This window comes from Entelurus aequoreus, linkage group LG04, assembly GCF_033978785.1.
Source record: "Entelurus aequoreus isolate RoL-2023_Sb linkage group LG04, RoL_Eaeq_v1.1, whole genome shotgun sequence".
Lineage (NCBI taxonomy): Eukaryota > Metazoa > Chordata > Actinopteri > Syngnathiformes > Syngnathidae > Entelurus > Entelurus aequoreus.
This window is the reverse complement of record NC_084734.1, coordinates 28,122,071-28,142,187: the sequence shown is the minus strand read 5'-3', so window position 1 is coordinate 28,142,187 and position 20,117 is coordinate 28,122,071. Positions and strand designations below refer to the sequence as shown.

The window sequence follows — 20,117 nt, the reverse complement described above, 5'->3', positions numbered from 1 at the left end:
CTTCGGCAAGACACTCTACCCACCTGCTCCCAGTGTCAAATGTTTAAATGTAGATAACGGGTTTCACTTTGTAAAAAGCGCTCTATGAGTCTCAAGAGAAAAGCGCTATAGAAATATAATTCACTTATTCACAAATGTATATTTATACATACATATGCATATACATAGATACATGTGCATGCACATTCACTATACAAACATACATACTGTACATACACATGCACATATACATGCATACACTCACACCTCTTTAACCATATATTAACATTGCTCCCCCCATCCCTTACCATAACAATGTAAAAGTTTAATATAGTCCGCTTCGCTTCGCCCCGCCCCCTTCCATTATCTGCTCTCTTTTGTGTTTCAAGTATTTATTACATACTGTATATGAATTGTTGCATTTAAAACAATTCTAATGTTGATAATAGAGGTAATTATTATTTTTCATTATCAATATTGTTATTTCTATTGGTATTTGTATTACTCCATTTGCAGTGTAATAATAGTCATTTCGGTGTTCTTACTATCTATTTCATTAATTGGTCTTTTTTTATAATTTTTGGTATCATATTTGTAAATATTGTATTTTCTGATGTAGTTGTTGTTGTCGCTCTGTCTTATTCCCCCTCTTGTCCCCGCTACTTTCCCCATCTGTCCTTTTTTTTCTTTTTTTATCCCCTCCTGGTGCAGTCCAGCTGCGCCTAACACTAAATATATCCATTTAATAAAGTCAAATACAAATAGGGAAACAAGATAAATATCCCACACTTCTCTTTTGCAGAGTAAATCTGTACAGCAAAAGGGTATCTACATCAACAATATGATTTGCCTGAGTGGCTGTACAGGACACATTTAAGCGGGAACTGCAATTTATTTGGAATTTTGCCTATAGTTCAAAATCATTATGAAAGACATGACAGATGGAATTAAAAAAAAAAAAAAAAGCATTCTAACTTGTAAATAAACGGAAATAAAAGTCTGCTTACACCGGAGCCAATTATTACTGCAGTGAGTAATAATCTGTGATGAACATTGTGATCCATTTTTGTATGGATCAAAATACATAAATATTAATGTTATTATAAATGTGCGCGTTACTACATTACATATATACTTACACTACCGTTCAAAAGTTTGGGGTCACCCAAACAATTTTGTGGAATAGCCTTCATTTCTAAGAACAAGAATAGACTGTCGAGTTTCAGATGAAAGTTCTCTTTTTCTGGCCATTTTGAGCGTTTAATTGACCCCACAAATGTGATGCTCCAGAAACTCAATCTGCTCAAAGGAAGGTCAGTTTTGTATCTTCTGTAACGAGCTAAACTGTTTTCAGATGTGTGAACATGATTGCACAAGGGTTTTCTAATCATCAATTAGCCTTCTGAGCCAATGAGCAAACACATTGTACCATTAGAACACTGGAGTGATAGTTGCTGGAAATGGGCCTCTATACACCTATGTAGATATTGCACCAAAAACCAGACATTTGCAGCTAGAATAGTCATTTACCACATTAGCAATGTATAGAGTGTATTTCTTTAAAGTTAAGACTAGTTTAAAGTTATCTTCATTGAAAAGTACAGTGCTTTTTCTTCAAAAATAAGGACATTTTAATGTGACCCCAATCTTTTGAACGGTAGTGTACATCACGTATATAAAACCTCAATTGAGGTGTTTAGATGTGTTTAAGTACTTTATATGCAAAATTGCGCCACTCTCTATAGGCTCCATTGTAAGCAGACTTTTGATCACATTTATTTTATATATATAATGCAAAAATAATAATGATATCCATCATCATCATCTCTCATGATTGTGAACAATAGGCAAAATAAAAAAGTGCAGTTAAAAAAACACTGGTCCCTCAGAGCAGTGGTCCCCAACATTTTTTGCACCACGGACCGGTTTAATGTAGGCATTATTTTCAGGGACCGGCTTTTCACTTGTGCCAGATAAATACAGCAAAAATAAGTGCATGAAAAATACAACTCACTATAATGCTGAATTAGTGGGAGCCCTGGGCTTGTTTCTTTGTATTGAGATGCTGATGGAAATTAACCTTTGGCTACAATCTGTCACATTTATATTTGATATGTCCATTAATGTGCATTGTATCATGTCACAAAGTTATAACAAATATAACAAATGGCAACATCCTATGAGTTTTATTGTACATCTATAAGCAAGCTTATTGGTGTGTCTAATGGGACAGGTGAAAGTTAAAGGCCTACTGAAATGAATTTTTTTTATTCAAACGGGTATAGCAGATCCATTGTATGTGTCATACTTGATCATTTCGCGATATTGCCATATTTTTGCTGAAAGGATTTAGTAGAGAAAATCGACGATAAAGTTCGCAACTTTTGCTCGCTGATAAAAAAAGCCTTGCCTGTACCGGAAGTAGCGTGACGTCACAGGAGCTAGTATTCCTCACAATTCCCCGTTGTTTACAATGGAGCGAGAGATTCGGAGCGACAAAGCGACGATTACCCCATTAATTTGAGCGAGGATGAAAGATTCGTAGATGAAGAACGTTACAGTGAAGCACTAGAGAGGCAGTGATGGACGTATCTTTTTTCGCTCTGACCGTAACTTAGGTACAAGCTGGCTCATTGGATTCCACACTCTCTCCTTTTTCTATTGTGGATCACGAATTTGTATTTTAAACCACCTCGGATACTATATCCTCTTGAAAATGAGAGTCGAGCACGCGAAATGGACATTTAAAGTGACTTTTATCTCCAAGACAATACATCGGTGACACACTTAGCTACTGAGCTAACGTGATAGCATCGTTCTCAAATGAAGATAGAAACAAAAGAAATAAACCCCTGACTGGAAGGATAGACAGAAGATCAACAATACTATTAAACCATGTACATGTAACTACACGGTTAAAAATTCTCAGCCGGGTAAGGCTTAACAATGCTGTTGCTAACGACGCTAAGGCTAATTTAACAACTTAGCAACCGGACCTCACAGAACTATGATAAAAACATTAGCGCTCCACCTACGCCAGCCAGCCCTCATCTTCCCATCAACAGCCGTGCTCACCTGCGTTCCAGCGATCGACGGCGCGACGAAGGACTTCATCCGCGGGTTTGGCGGCAAGCATCGGCTAGGCGTAGTAAGTAGTCCTTGTTGTGTTGCTGTAAGTATTGTACTTAGCCGCTAATACACCGATCGATCCCACCTACAACGTTCTTCTTTGCAGCCTCCATTGTTCATTAAACAAATTGCAAAAGATTCACCAACACAGATGTCCCGAATACTGTGGAATTTTGTCGAAGAAAACAAGAGGTTTTTGTATCGGGTCGATGGGGTACAAACACTTCCGTGGATTTTGTGACGTCACGCGCATAAATCATATCCAAAGGAGTTTTTCAACCGGAAGTGTGTCGGGAATTTTAAAATTGCACTTTATAAGTTAACCCGGCCGTATTGGCATGTGTTTCAATGTTAAGATTTTATCATTGATATATAAACTATCAGACTGCGTGGTCGGTAGTAGTGGGTTTCAGTAGGCCTTTAAGTCAGAGAAAAGGCAGTCGTTTATAAATTATTTAATGTTTCTCTGCAGCCCGGTAGAAAATGCGCCACGGGCCGGTACGGTGGTTGGGGACCACTGCCTTAGAGCACAAAACGCAATGCGGTGACTCCTAATGAGTTTCATGTTTAAGACTAGTAAATTTACAATGTAACTGTTAGCATCCCCGTCTTTTGATCCTCAGATGAGCTAATTGTGCGAAAATATTGTTTGACAGCTGAATGATGTCATGGTCTGACCACGGACTGAGATGCAGTGGAGAGTGAAGACATGTTGCATGGGGTCCCATTCAAGCTGACCTTTTTGCTACAATTGCAGGTCAGGAAATTTGGGTCAGAGAACAATGCACTCTTGTCAGATAGTTGGTAGCAGGGTGCCGGGACCCCTGCGACACGCTCCCCACCCAGCATTCATCCCAAGCCTTCACATTTAATCACTCATCGCGTTAAGCCTTCCCACAAGCATCTGATCTCAGACACTTAACTACAGAGAGTACCAGAGCAACTGACAACATGTTTAAGATTTTTTTATTTTCATTTTGGTTCCAATAAATATATTATACGGCTCACTAAAGTAGAGAAAAACAAGTGAATGGGTAATTTGCTTCGTTGTCCCTAGAGCGACACAAGGGACAGGAGGAGGTTTTCTATTTCCACTTTCTCCTGCTCAAGTAGCTGCTCCAACTGCTCTCCTTTTAGGAGCAACTTCTTGATGGCTTTATTGAATTCATTCATGCCGTCGTCCTCTTCCTGAGATTCAGCGTGTGTCTCGTTCAGCGACGAGGATGACGACGGGTGCTCACCGTCCTGAGGTTCCACAGCTGTCTCATTGTGTGACGCTGATGAAGGAGGCGCATCTTCCTGAGGTTCAACATCTGTCTTGTGTGTTTCTGATAAAGGACACTCATCATCCTCAGGGTCAACAGCTGTCTTCTTCTGCAATGCTGATGGACAGTCATCGTCCTCAGGTTCAACATGTGTCTCATTTTGCGACGCTGACAAAGGAAGCTCATCATTCTGGGGTTCAGCAGTGATGGAATCTTCCTGATACGCAGCAAAAGCCTCAACGTTTCTCTCATTCAACAAAGCTGATGAAGTCGTCTCATCTTCTTGAGATCCAGGCAACATCATATTTACTTGAGGTTCCACATTTGTCTCATACTGCAGAACTGATATTTTTACTTCCTGAGGTGCAGAAAAGGTTTCCCTATTCTGGGGTTCAAATATTATTTCTTCCTGAGGTGCAGAAAAGGTCTCCCTATCCTCGGGTTCAAATATTTTTTCTTCCTGAGGTGCAGAAAATGTCTCCCTATCCTGGGGTTCAACATGTGTCTCAGTCTGCAAAGCTGGTGTGGGAGTCTCATCTTCCCGAGGTTCAAAAATTGTCTCATTCCGAAAAACTGATTTGTGAGTTACATCGTCCTGAGGTCCAACAGAGGTCACATCTTGCTGACATGCAGCAAATGTGTCAGCTGACTGGGCTTCAACATTTGTCTCATTCTTCAAAGCTGGTGTAGGAATCTCATCTTCCTGAGGTACAGCCAGGATCATATCTACTTGTAGTTCAACATTTGTCTCATTCTTCAAAGCTGGTGTAGGAATCTCATCTTCCTGAGGTACAGCCAGGATCATATCTACTTGTAGTTCAACATTTGTCTCATTCTTCAAAGCAGGTGTAAGAGTCTCATCTTCCTGAGGTACAGCCAGGATCATATCTACTTGTAGTTCAACATTTGTCAAATTCTTCAAAGCTGGTGTAGGAGTCTCATCTTCCTGAGGTACAGCCAGGGTCATATCTACTTGTAGTTCTACATGTGTCTCATTCTTCAAAGCTGGTGTAGGAGTCTCATCTTCCTGAGGTACAGCCAGGATCATATCTACGTGTGGTTCAACATTTGTCTCATTCTGCCAAGCTGATGGAGCAGTCTCATCCTCTTGACATGCAGCAGTGGTGGTCTCATCTTCCTGAGGTTTAGTCAGCATTATATCCACTTGAGGTACCACATTTGTTTCGTTATGCAGAGGTGATGCACCATCCTCCTGAGGAACTGCAAAGATCTCACCCTGCTGGAATTGAGCATTTGTCTCATTCTGCAAATCTGGAGATAATGTCTCATCTTCCTGAGGTGCAGCAAAGATGTAACCCTCCTTAGATTCAAAATGTGTCTCATTCTGCAAAGCTGATGTAGCAGTCTCAAAACCTAGACACACAGCAGGGATCTCATATTCCTGAGGTGTAGCCAGCATTGTATCTACTTTAGGTTCCAAATTTGTCTTATTCTGTAGAGCTGATGTATCATCCTCCAAAGGTGACGCAAAGATATCGCCCTCCTGAGGTTCAACATTTGTCTCATTCTGCAGAGCTGGTGTAGAACTCTCTTTTTCTTGAGATTCAGACATGGTACCCTCCTGCTCGGGTATAGTACTATTCTCTGGTTCAACATCATTCAGAACAGCTGGTATAGCAGTCTCATGTTCCTGAGGTTCAGTAGCGGTCTGATCCTCCTGAGGTTTAATATGTGTCTCATCATTCTGAGCTGAAACAGCTGTTTCAATCTCACAAAGTTTAGTTTTTTTCTCATTTGGCAAAGCTGGTGTAGTGGACTCAATTTCCGGAAGTTCTGTAACTATCTCATCCACCTGAGCTTCTATATTGGCCTCATTGTTCAAAATCGGCACAGGTTCAGCCTCTGCCTGAGTTTCAGCAGTCATGTTGTCCTCATGAGGTTCAACATTTGTCTCATTCTGCAATGCTGGTGTAGCAGTCTCATCCCACTTGGATAAAACAGCTGTCTCTTCATGTGTATCCTCTTGATGTGTTTCGGTTTGCAGAACATTGTGATAGTCTTGAGGTTCAACCATTTTGTCCTCCCCCTGAAAAGTCTCATCCTCTTGAACAAATGCAAACATCTCCTGTCTTTGGTGAGCAGGAGTGGTATGGTGAGGTGCAGGATGTGTCTCAACAGTAGTTAGCTCATCTGTAACCATGAGCGTCTCATCCTCCTGAATAACTATATTGGTCTCAAACGTGCTATGTTCCCAAATGTGCTCCTGAAGCAAACCATTCTCTTCCGTCTGAGGTGCATCAGTTTTGGGCTTGTTAGCCGATGGGTCAGGGTCCTGGTGGACGGTTTCATTCTCTTGTGACACCATGGTTGTCTCCTCAAGGATTGCACCGTTGGTAACTTCCAAGATTTGCAGAGGTGTCTCGTCCTCTTGAATGACCACATATGTCTTAGATTGTGAAGTTCTCTCTTCCTCTAACGGAGCTTCAGTTGTGTTATCCTCTTGTGTTGCAACACTCGTTTTCTCCGCAGATGTTGCGTCCACCACATCTGATGTTGAAGTCTCATCCCCCTCTGGTGCTATGTTTGCCAGTTTCTCCGGATGTGCAGCAGTGGTCTCATTCCCCTGAGGTGCAACATTTATCTCAACTTCCTGATTTTCTGATGTTTTTCTATTCTTTAGGGATGTACTTATTTGATCGACTTGGGTTGCAGGACTTGTGTCCTCCTCTTGAAGTTCTAGAGTTGTTGCATCCTGCTGACTTTCTTCTTCCTGACATACTAAAGCTTGTTCTGTCTGCTGATCTTCAGCAGCTGCACCATCTACCGGAGAAGCTTGGGACGTCCAGTCCCCTTGAGCTGCAGCCGTTATGTCTTCCTTCAGGCTCTCATTCTCCAAAGGTGATGTAGCAGCTTCGTCTTCTGTTGACAAGTGGGTCTCATCATCAAAAGGTGCTTTATTTGTTTCATCTTCGGAATGGGCTACCGGTATATCATGTTCTTGAGGTGTAGCAGTAGTGTGATCCTTCTGAGCTGCCTCGCCACCTTCAAATTGCTCCTGAGGAGTTGAAGTAGTTTCCTCTGCCCCATTTGTGGCTTCTTGTCGAGAGGCTGCATTAGTTTCATCCTTGAACGGTGCTGGACTTTCCTGGACTTCATGAGATCCTGAATCTGTGTCGTCCTTTTGCTGTCCAGCAAACATCACATCGTCTTGGGCATTTGCCTCTATGATCGCAAGTGCTGCAGATGTTGCTTCTTTCAGAACTGAGGCTACTATCTCTTCCACCTCAATTGTAATTGTGTTCTCATCCTCTTGAAGAAACACCTCAGTGTTTTCCGTATTTTCCTCCTGCTGAAGTTCATCAGTTTTATCCTCCAACTGCAGATCTGTATCAGTGCCATCCACCGTGAGGTCTCCAGGTGTTCCTCCCATCTGAGGTGTCATCTTGCTGGCTTGAGGTCGCAGCCTCATCCTTCCAAGGTGAAGCCATGCTTTCATCATGAGCTTTTTCATGTTGAAGGAGACTAATCTTGCATGTTTTACATCCAATGGAGGTTGTGGACATCTCACTTCATTGTGAGTTGCGTGTGGTGCATTTCCTAAAGCGGTGTGTCCTAACAACTCAGCAGTGCTCTCATCTTCATCGACTGTGGAATCTGTGTCATCCTCCTCAAGTCCTGCAGATGCTCCATCCTCATGGAATGATGCAGCAGTCTCATCTTTGGGCGAGGCAGCAGTCTCATCTTTGGGCGATGCAGCAGTGGTCTCATCCTCGTGAGGCTTTTGATCTATGAAATCCCCACGGGATACAGTTGCGGTATCCTCGAGAAGAGCTCCGGTTGTATCCTCCTCTTGCCGTGATGCAAACGTATCATGCTCCTGAGGTGCAGTGATTGTCTCGTCTTCATGGGAACTGGCATCTGTCTTGACCTCCTGATGGACTCTTCCTTGCTCCTGCGATGCAGCTTCAACCACCTGTAGCGCTGTAGTTTTTGCATTTTCTTGAACTACTGCCGGTGACTCCCCCATCCATTCTTCATCATTTGCTAAATCATCCTGTTTCTCTGCTATAAATGAGGCATCTTCTGCTAATCCCTCATGGGGCTCATTCTTTTGTGATGATGCAGCAGGCTCATCTAGTGGTGCCTCCTCTTTGATGACTATCTCTGTTAGAATCTCCTGAGGAACTGCAGGGAACTCATCCTCCAGAAAAGCAATGGCTGCGTCATGCTTCAGAGGAGCATTGGTCTCATTATTTTGTGATGATGCAACAGGCTTATCATCTTGTGGCACCTCCTCTTTGATGACTATCTCTGTCAGAATCTCCTGAAGAACGACAGTGACCTCATCCTCCAGAAAAGCAATGACTATGTCATCCTCCAGAGGAGCATGGGCTGCATCCATCTCTTGAGGTGTGGCAAAAATCCCATCCTCCTGAGGTTCAGTGAAGGTCTCATCCTCATAGGATTGGGAATCTGTCTGGACCTCTTGAAGGACTCTTTCCTGTTCCTGGGATGCAAAATCCACAACCTGTAGCCTTGCAGTTGTGTTATCTTCCAGAAGAGGTGCAGTGTTCTCATCTTCCCGACCTACTGCATGTGACTCTTCCATCCATTCTGTTTCATCATTTGTTACCTCATCCTGCTGTCTGGCTGTGATTGTGGTATATTCTCCATGTCCCTCAAGGGTCTCATCCTCCTGTGATGATGCCGCAGAGTAATCAGCTATCGGTGACACTAGATGTTTCTGAAACTCCTGAAGCACTGCAGTGGTATTGTCCTCCAGAGGAGCTACAGTCATATCCTCTTGAGCTGTTGCAAATGTCTCATGGTTCTCAGGTGCAGCAATGGTCTCATGCTCGTAGGATCTAACATCTGCCTTGACCTCATGAGGGTCTCTTTCCTCCTCCGCGGATGTAGCTTCCACCACCTGCAGCCTTGCAGTTGTGCTGTTCTCCAGAGAAGATGCAGTTGTCTCATCTTCTTGAACTCCTGCTGGTGATTGGTGTCCCTCAGGGGCCTCATCCTCCTGTGAGGATGCAACAGAACCATCATCTTGTGGTAAGTCTTCTAAAGGCTCTGTCTGAACTCTCTGAAGCTCAGAAGGGGTCTCATCCTCCAGAGAGGTTACAGCCTGGTCCTCCTGTGGTGCTGACGTTTGCCCACTTGGTGATTTTGGTACATTCTTGACTTGCTGCTGACGCGACGAATTTCTACGTCTCACCTTGTGTTGCGCATGTTCTGCTTTTTGCTCCTCACTGTCTTCCTGCTTGGGTGTAAGGAGTTGACAGGACCTCTGATAGGGTGTTTTATGTTTCTGGATATTCCTGCGTTTCCTCTGCTTCTGTTTACTCGGCATCTTGGTGTCTGCTCACTGAGAATACAAGTGAGAAGATAGTAATGTTTAGTGGCGAGCAGCAACCACCTACCCTCCCCCCAATGACTACCAGGCAGTCATTTGTACAAAGCTTTAAGATGCCTTTGTCATCAGAGACATCGCAGCAACTTACTCTTTGGTGTGACATCATGCAAAAGTTGACATCATGTCACGTCTAATCAGTGAACAGACGCTTTATTGCATCCTCAGTAATATAGTTGGGAGCCTTATTAATGCTAATTGTATCTGGTAAACATGCATTCACTTGTGTCATTCAATAGACAATCCCCCAAATAGTTTGTGCACATATGTGTAAAAATGTTTTGTTATATTTAGGGGATACTAGGATTACTTTCCTTCTGAATTATGCTTAAGTGCCCTTTTTTGGAGTTAAGACGTATGCTAAAGTGCAGGAGCCAAAATGTTTGCTAAAGTGTCCACTTGGGAGCCAAAATGTGAACCAAAGTGCCATGTTGGGGGCCAAAACTCACTAAAGTGTCCTTTTGGGAGGAAAAGGGCATGCTAAAGTGCTTTCTTAGAGGCCAAAACATGCGCTACAGTGCCCTTTTGGAAGCCAAAATACATGTTAAAGTGGCCCTCGTTGGAGCCAAAACGCATGCTTAAGTGCCCTCTTAAACCAAAAAGTGTGTTAGAGTGCCCCCTTGAAAGCCAACATGTGCAACAACAATCCTTGTTGGGGACAAATATTTGCTAAAATGTCCTCTTTGAACAAAAACAAACAAAAGTCCATTTTAGGAGACAAAAACGCATGGATCTCTGTTGGCAAAACGCACTAATTTGCCCTCTTGGGTGGAAAAAACAGACTTAACTACTGTTGGATATGACAGTCTTAATTCTAAGCTTTTCCAGGCATGTTAAACCCTGTTCTAGTTGGCCATCAGCCCATATTCCTATTTTCATTTATTCATTGTATTTTTATTTGGGAATAAGTTGATTGGCAACACTAAATTGGCCCTAGTGTGTGAATGTGAGTGTGAATGTTGTCTGTCTATCAGTGTTGGCCCTGTGATGAGGTGGCGACTTGTCCAGGGTGTACCCCGCCTTCCGCCCGAATGCAGCTGAGATTAGAAGTCAATAGCGACATCTTGTGGTTGCCAGGTGTAATTGACAAGTGTTTTAAAATATTACCCGAAAGCAGCTGAGATAGGCTCCTGCGAGCCCCCGCGACCCCAAAAAGGGACAAGCGGTAGAAAATGAATGGATGGATTTTTATTTGTTTTGCAAATAGATGTATTTATTAGCAAGTGATAGAATAATTGAAAGCAACTAGATTGATAGTAACTCAAGTTTCACATATCAGTGAGGGCGTGCCTGCGTTCAAGCGAAGACCTCCCTCTCACTGCCTCTGTTTGACCACCCGGCCTGACGCTAACCCCAACACACAAGCATGCTGCAACAGTAGCCAATCAGAAGTAGTGTAGGACTTGGACTCGAGTCAGATGACTTGGACTTGAGTCAGACTCGAGTCATAAATTTGATGACTTTAGACTCGACTTGACAAAATGTAAAGAGACTTGCAACTCGACTTAGACTTTAACGTCAATGACTTGTGACTTCACTTGGACTTGAGCCTTTTGACTTGACTTGCTACTTTCCCCAAAACCCAAAGATTAAAAAGTTATTCGGAAGCGCTCCGTATCTTTCATTTTGTACGTGTCTGTCTATCAGCGTGTTGTTCCTGTCAGCGTGTGTGCTCTCAGAACAACAGCCAATCAAATTAGTTATGTTGTTTTCGTCCCAAAGCACTCATCCAATCAAATTGCAGGAAAACCAATAAAGAAGAATTGTCAAACAACGCGCCAGTGAGAAAAAAATATGCCAAAGTTGGTTTCGTACGGGTATAAGAACTACGACTTGGTCAACAAAAAACGAATTGCCATATGCAAAACATGCAGTTCGAATATTACAGACGGAGACGCAACAACTTCCAACTTCGTTCGACATTTGAAGTTGCAAACAGAACGGTAAGTTTTGAATGTAAGATAACGTTTATTGGCTAAGTAACATGACTTTTATTTGCTGTGTAGTTAAATCAGTGAGGCTGTAAACTCACTGCTAACGCTATAACTATAGACATCTTATAAGTAGACGCAGCATCGAGCGCTACTGCCTACTGGCGCATGACGAGACGCTGTGCCGCCATCTTGGAGTGGTGATCCGCTTCACTCAGTGCAATTCATTTGGCAGGAGCAATGAACTGTCAGCGCATTTAATTCATTTTACCTCACTGAATACCACTCATTTTCACACGCTTTTTTGTCATACGTGTAGCTATGATAAAGGACACATGTTTTGGCGTGTTTTATTATTCATAGTTTGCTTAACTGTAATACAATATTCTTATACGCTATAAGTGACCAGATGTCCGAGATCAAAACTGGGAATGTAATCCCAGAGAAAGGGGGAAAAAACGGTCAGCTGTTTTTAAGTTGAAGAATCAATATAATTAGGTTATATATACATGTGTATATCCTACATAAACAATGTATGAATACATTAGATATCTATATATCTTATAGACTGTATCTCTGTTGCTGCAGCAGCAGAGAGTTTATTCTGTCTTGACACTTTGTATTGATATTTTGTATTACAAACCCCGTTTCCATATGAGTTGGGAAATTGTGTTAGATGTAAATATAAACGGAATACAATGATTTGCAAATCTTTTTCAACCCATATTCAATTGAATGCACTACAAAGACAAGATATTTGATGTTCAAACTAAACTTTTTTTTTTTTGCAAATAATAATTAACTTACAATTTCATGGCTGCAACACGTGCCAAAGTAGTTGGGAAAGGGCATGTTCACCACTGCGTTACATGGCCTTTCCTTTTAACAACACTGAGTAAACGTTTGGGAACTGAGGAGACATTTTTTAAGCTTCTCAAGTGGAATTCTTTCCCATTGCTTGATGTACAGCTTAAGTTGTTCAACAGTCCGGAGGTCTCCGTTGTGGTATTTTAGGCTTCATAATGCGCCACACATTTTCAATGGGAGACAGGTCTGGACTACAGGCAGGCCAGTCTAGTACCCGCACTCTTTTACTATGAAGCTACGTTGATGTAACACGTGGCTTGGCATTGTCTTGCTGAAATAAGCAGGGGCGTCCATGATAACGTTGCTTGGATGGCAACGTATGTTGCTCCAAAACCTGTATGTACCTTTCAGCATTAATGGCGCCTTCACAGATGTGTAAGTTGCCCATGTCGTGGGCACTAATACACCCCCATACCATCACAGATGCTGGCTTTTCAACTTTGCGCCTATAACAATCCGGATGGTTCTTTTCCTCTTTGGTCTGGAGGACACGACGTCCACAGTTTCCAAAAACAATTTGAAATGTGGACTCGTCAGACCACAGGACACTTTTCCACTTTGCATCAGTCCATCTTAGATGAGCTCAGGCCCAGCGAAGCCAACTGCGTTTCTGGGTGTTGTTGATAAACGGTTTTTGCCTTGCATAGGAGAGTTTTAACTTGCACTTACAGATGTAGCAAACAACTGTAGTTACTGACAGTGGGTTTCTGAAGTGTTCCTGAGCCCATGTGGTGATATCCCTTACACACTGATGTCGCTTGTTGATGCAGTACAGCCTGAGGGATCGAAGGTCACGGGCTTAGCTGCTTACGTGCAGTGATTTCTCCAGATTCTCTGAACCCTTTGATGATATTACGGACCGTAGATGGTGAAATTCCTAAATTCCTTGCAATAGCTGGTTGAGAAAGGTTTTTCTTAAACTGTTCAACAATTTGCTCACGCATTTGTTGACAAAGTGGTGACCCTCGCCCCATCCTTGTTTGGGAATGACTGAGCATTTCATGGAATCTACTTTTATACCCAATCATGGCACCCACCTGTTCCCAATTTGCCTGTTCACCTGTGGGATGTTCCAAATAAGTGTTTGATGAGCATTCCTCAACTTTATCAGTATTTATTGCCACCTTTCCCAATATCACGTGTTGCTGGCATCAAATTCTAAAGTTAATGATTATTTGCACACAAAATTTTTTTTTTTTATCAGTTTGAACATCGGATATGTTGTCTTTGTAGCATATTCAAATGAATATGGGTTGAAAATGATTTGCAAATCATTGTATTCCTTTTATATTTACATCTAACAAAATTTCCCAACTCATATGGAAACAGGGTTTGTATATTCTTCCCTTAAATGATAATGTTTACAGTGATTGTTTTATATGTATTTTTTATGTATGTCGCTTTGGATAAAAGCGTCTGCCAAATACTTAAACATGAACATATATAAACACCTGAAAGTCTTTATCAGCTAAAACCACCAATTTGTTTCACTGGATTCAGAATAAAACCAAATTCTGTCTTACCCAACAATGTTAGTATTTAAATATTGTTACTTGAAGACTTATTCCTGGTTACAATTATACTGTTAAGAAAGTATTGTCTTATATTTTGCCTAAAATGAGAATGCATCATAATCAGTGGGGGCTGGTGAATTTTGTTTTAGGTGGGGCAGAAACAAAAACCCTGTAGGGGCGTCATCCTCCCCCAGAAGATTTCTTTGTGACTTTCACATACACATATTGAAGATCTTTGCTCCCTCTCAACTCTGTGGTAATATTCTTTAAACAAAATACAACCAATAGTATGTTAATGTTAAATCTTACTTGTGAAAAGTAATCCTCTGATTCCTATTTTCAACAGTCCGCTCATTTGAGCAGGAAAACGCTGAACACCATCTTTGTTTTCTACCTGTCGACTGTCAGTTTAGGCTGCTCGCCGGCTCCTCATCACCACTTCAAGATGGCGGCCAAATTGCTTGCGTCACAGCAACCAATACTGCGTCTACTTATAAGATGTCTATGGTTATAACGTCATTGCAAACACGGCAATCTGTTTCGTCCACTGCAGTTTGCTACCGTATTCATACTTTTTGTCAAGTGATTTTTTTAAGCAGGGTTGCATGAGGTACCTAAACATAACGTTACATTAGTCAATGTATCACACACAGTAACGTAACGTTAGATGGCGGTCAGCAGCACCGCGTATTTTAGCCACCTACAAAAAGACAAACAGTCAAATAAAGGTCAGTTAAAATGTATACTATATTAAGAATATGTGTACATTTTGCATAGGGCCCTGACATCTAAAAAGTACAACTCTGTTCATTGTTATGTTCATGTATTTGTTATGTTTTTCATGTGTACGCACACATCAACACACATACAGTATGAGATGAGATCAGTGAGATAAGGTAAGAACAGAATAGAAACTGCTGTGGAACTAGTTACAATGCAATATGCCACAGAAATACAATGTTAACACTTTTGTGCAAATAAGTACAGTTGCACTTGTTTTTTCAAATGTGTTTATTCTGTAAAGGAATGAGTTAAATGTTTAAAATGACTGGTTAATAGTGCTATTATTAAGTGCAATGTCAGCACTATTTTTTTCCCTGCAATTTCAAATGCACTTGTTTTAATAAATAAATACAGCGTTTGAAAAGCATACACAATCTGTAAATATATTAGTCTGTGGTTAAAAGGACTTGAAAGGACTCGAAACTCAAAATGCAGGACTTGGGACTTGACTTGAGACTTTCCAGTCTTGACTTTGGACTTGACTCGGGACTTGACTCGAGACTTGAGGGCAAAGACTTGAGACTTACTTGTGACTTGCAAAACAATGACTTGGTCCCACCTCTGCTTAATAGAGCAAGCAGTCTCTAAAGTCAGGAGCATTGCACCAAATGCTGGGCCCCCATATACAAGACTATCAAAGGGCCTCCCTTCCCACCCTGAACGCAACGTTGCCACCCCATACACACACTTGGTATGTTTACATACATTAAACAACTAAATATTGCATTAACTTGGTTAAAAGCAGCTTTGGTAGCGGGGTATATAATGTAGCCCGGAAGAGTTAGGGATGCATGGGATTCTGGGTATTTGTTCTGTTGTGTTTATGTTGTGTTACGGTGCGGATGTTCTCCCGAAATGTGTTTGTCATTCTTATTTAGTGTGGGTTCACAGTGTGGCTGTTGAACAAGTATGCCTTGCAGTCACTTGTGTGTGCCTCCAGAAGCCTCATACGATATGAAACTGGGCTGGCACGCTGTTAGTACATCATCCATCACGGCACACCCTTATATTTATTGTTTGGGTGAAAATCAGCAGACATCCGAGAGAATGGTTGCACTGAAATTCGGGTGTATACCGAAATATTCGGGAGGGCTAGCAACTATGACGCTGTCATGCGCCATCCATCCATCCATCCATCCATCCATCCATCTTCTTCCGCTTATCCGAGGTCGGGTCGCGGGGGCAGCAGCTTAAGCAGGGAAGCCCAGACTTTCCTCTCCCCAGCCACTTCGTCCAGCTCCTCCCGGGGGATCCCGAAGCGTTCCCAGGCCAGCCGGGAGACATAGTCTTCCCAACGTGTCCTGGGTCTTCCCCGTGTCCTGGGTCTTTGCCCGAACCACCTCATCTCATGAGCAGCGGCTTTACTCTGAGGTCCTCCCGAATGACAGAGCTTCTCACCCTATCTCTAAGGGTGAGGCCCGCTACCTGACGGAGGAAACTCATTTCGGCCGCTTGTACACGTGATTTTGTCCTTTCCGTCAAAACCCAAAGCTCATGACCATAGGTGAGGATAGAGGCGTAGATCGACCGGTAAATTGAAAGCTTTGCCTTCCGGCTCACACAACGGATCGATGCAGGGTCTGCATTACTGCAGAGGCCCCACCGATCCGCCTGCCGATCTCACGATCCACTCTTACCTCACTCGTGAACAAGACTCTGAGGTACTTGAACTCCTCCACTTGGGGAAAGTTCTCCTCCCCAATCCGGAGATGGTACTCTACCATTTTCCAAGCGGGAATCATGGAGGTGCTGATTCTCATCCCAGTCGCTTCACTCGGCTGCAGACCGATCCAGTGAGAGCTGAAGATCCTGACCAGATGAAGCTCTGGGAGCCCCATCATCTGCAAAACGCAGAGACCTAATCCCACAGCCACCAAACCAGATCCCCCCCAATGCCCTGACTGTGCCTAGAAACTATGTCCATAAAAGTTTTGAACAGAACCGGTGACACAGGGCATACCTGGCGGAGTCCTATCCTCACTGGACCGATCTGACTTGCTGCCAAACCAAGCTTTCACACCGATCATACAGGGAGCGGACCGCCACAATCAGATGGTCCGATACCCCATAATCTATGAGGACTCCACACAAGACTTCCCGAGGGACACGGTCAAAGGCCTTCTCCAAGTCCACAATGCACATGTAGACTGTTTGGGCAAACTCCCATGCACGCTCAAGAATCCTGCCTTATTTAAATATGGAAATATTTATAGGGCATTATTTAAAGTACTTAGTAAGTCGCATTTTAAATTAGAGAAATGTACTATTTCACATTGCTATTATTATATTGAAGAACATGTTAATCGGGGATCTGTATGATCAAAAGTTTAGACACTAATGCACTTTATTGACCTCGATCTATTTCTTGTTACCTCAATTATACCTCTTTTTCCTTTCTACGTTGTTATAGTTTGGCATCTTGGAATAGTTGAGTTTTCCAGTAAATGTTACACAAAACAATGGGGGGTGTGCAGTTTTTGTTGTTGCAAGCAGGAGGACAAGAAATTAAAGGAGCATCAAGCTACGGCGTCGTTAGGAAAATACACCATTGTCTAGCTCACTGATGTCAAACTCAAGGCCCGAGGGCCAAATCTGCCCCGCCACATTATTTTATGCGGCCCGCGAAAGCCTGGAAATAATGTGTTAGTAAAATGCTTAATCTTTTCTTACTAAATATATTTATTATTTACCCTTTTGACATAACAAATAATGTACTTCATGCAATTGCATATCTTTTAAAATTCTATATTATCAAAATATTATATTATATATTCCAAATATATATTTTTTGTTAAAATAAAGATAAATACTGTACTTAAATATCTGCTTGACTTATGATTTAAAAACAAATTATCAATCAAATTGTAGACTGTAAAATTGACAATAGATTTTACGATTAAATTTGAATTTTTTACCGTAAAATCAACTTTGGTTCTGTGTTTTTCCGTACACAGTAAGACACTAAAACATGAAAAAACAACCAAAAACAACATTAAAACAAGATTTTACTGTAAAAAAAAAACAACCAAAACCTGGCAGCTCTGTTGTTTGAATTTTACTGCTAAAAACAGCGGTATTGTTTTTCCATTCCATTCCAATTATTCTATTTTTTTATGTGCTGTAAAAAAAAAACTGCTTTCACTGTAAAATTCTGGTGACTGAGCTGACAGTTTTTAAAGAAAAATTGAATTGTTTTTTTTTGCAGCTTATGTAAAAAAAGTTAATGTATATACGTCGAACAATATATATATTTAATGTATATTCATATATTACTCATTGTTAAAAGCGGCCCTCTGAGGGCAACCATAACTGCGATGTGGCCCTCAATGAAAACGAGCTTGACACCCCTGATCTAGCTTATGTTACTATTAGTAATTTAACAGAACACATTTGGTTTAAAACTACATTTTTACCAATTAATAGTGAAGTTGATGTAGTGAAAAAATAACCGGCCCGGATAAAATGATTGGTGTGTATGGCAGTCACTCACTCGGTCTCATCCACACGTACAAAAGCAGTACAAGAACAGCAATTTGCAGTTATGTTGTTATGATAGAATATACACCCAAATCACATGTAACGTACGTACGTACGTAGTTACGTCATTACGTCCGAGAGCCCATAAAAGGGCGTGATATAACGCTTCAAATACATTGGAAAGTTGGCGCCCTCTAGGCATTTCTGTTATTTTTGCAAACAGACCCTTTAAATATTATGAATCTGTCAAAGTTCCCCTTAGTGTCAAGTACAGATGAGCTGGTTCACATAGGATTATCAAAATCAAAAAAGTCATTATTATTTTTGATTTGACTATTTGAAAGTCAATCTGTTTCCTAACTTTAAATCAGGGGTCTTTGAACGCACCACAATTATGGGCAATTAGATGCAAAAGCGCATAACTTTCTTCTCTGCTGCCACAAATAGATTTATTATGTGTTTACCTTTCTTCTCTCACCTCGCCTTGTTCCAAAATGTCGGTGCTGTGTGTAAAGGATTAAATGTGAGCTTTGATGACGTCTGTGGTGAGTGACTGTTTGAAGTTTTTATTGCTGCTACCTATAGGTGGCATGAACCATTTCGTATTTTTGATAGGGAGATGTAGGCAGTCTCAGACATTTTTAATTTGACTCATGCAACCTTTTTATTGAACGTCCAGGGCTATATTTTATATTTATAATTAAGATTTTTGACGTCTTTTTTGTACCAATTTTATATTCAAACGGCGGGGATTTTTTTTATTTTTTTTTTTACAAAAGCCCAGGGCCCCCAGGTCTGTACGTGCTTGAACCTCGGCACAATATCCCCACTTCGACGAAACTGTTTTGCATATAAACAAAAATAATAAATATTAAAAATATGAATATTTACTCAGTGGTGAAGAGGAGCTCTAGGTCGCCATTTCTGAAGCTCCTGCAAACACAGTAAAGTCAGTTCCATCAAGAGGAAATTGTCGAAGTAGAAGTCAATAGCGACATCTTGTGGTTGCCAGGTGTAATTGACAAGTGTTTTAAAATATTACCCGAAAGCAGCTGAGATAGGCTCCAGCGACCCCGAAAGCGACAAGCGGCAGAAATGGATGGATGGATGGATGGATAATCTTAAAGTATGTAAAAAATAAAACAAAATAAAAATGTGGTTACGGTGTTAATGTAAAAATGAAACCCAAATAGATAATAAAGAAAAAAAAACAATTAAGATTTTTTAAATATACATTTTTATATTGTTCATGGAAAAACATTTTTAACAGTGAACCCAACATAAGATACTGTAATTTGAAAATTAATTTTAGTACTGTGGTAGTAGTAGTTTTTAATATTTATATTTAATTTTCTTTAAATACCTCTTGACCAATTATACACAAAAGCAAAATTACCCATTTACAATGTTTTGTAATGCAATAATTAAAAATGTAATTAAAATGAGCCAAATAAAATAGCAAATAAATACTACCAATACAAAAACATTTAATCCAAAAAATTAAAGTGCTATAATTACAACACAACACCCATAAAAAGCTGTATACTGTTTTAAAATGGAAATTTGTCATTGCGCATAAAAAGTACAATAAAATCACATTTTCAGTGCAAATCTGTTCAAGGTCAGACAAACATCATACCGAGTGGACAGGAGCGCTGCTCCATTATCCATCAAACCACGAAGGCGTGGGAAGTGGCGAGTGGGGTACGTGTGTGTGTGTGTGTGTGTGTGTGTGTGTGTGTGTGTGTGTGTGTGTGTGTGTGTGTGTGTGTGTGGAATGTATTTTCCGGGGATG

At 41.2% G+C, this 20,117-nt stretch overlaps 1 protein-coding gene across 3 annotated transcripts; it reads right to left on the bottom strand.

Annotated features, from left to right (window-relative positions):
* Positions 1-4,057: 4,057 nt before the first annotated feature.
* LOC133648422 (uncharacterized) lies at positions 4,058-19,639 on the bottom strand. 3 transcript variants are annotated; one of them, XM_062044490.1, is made up of 3 exons: positions 19,365-19,639; positions 19,214-19,255; positions 4,058-9,705 (listed from the first exon to the last, which is right to left on the bottom strand). In XM_062044490.1, exon 3 carries the CDS (start codon positions 9,688-9,690, stop codon positions 4,162-4,164), a length of 5,529 nt encoding a protein of 1,842 aa, XP_061900474.1. In that variant the 5' UTR covers positions 9,691-9,705; positions 19,214-19,255; positions 19,365-19,639; the 3' UTR covers positions 4,058-4,161. The 3 variants fall into 3 exon arrangements, with proteins under 3 accessions (XP_061900474.1, XP_061900473.1, XP_061900475.1); XM_062044489.1 differs by lacking the exon at positions 19,365-19,639 and having other exon boundaries at positions 18,787-19,272; XM_062044491.1 differs by lacking the exon at positions 19,365-19,639 and having other exon boundaries at positions 18,801-19,272.
* Between the last annotated feature and the right edge of the window lie 478 nt (positions 19,640-20,117).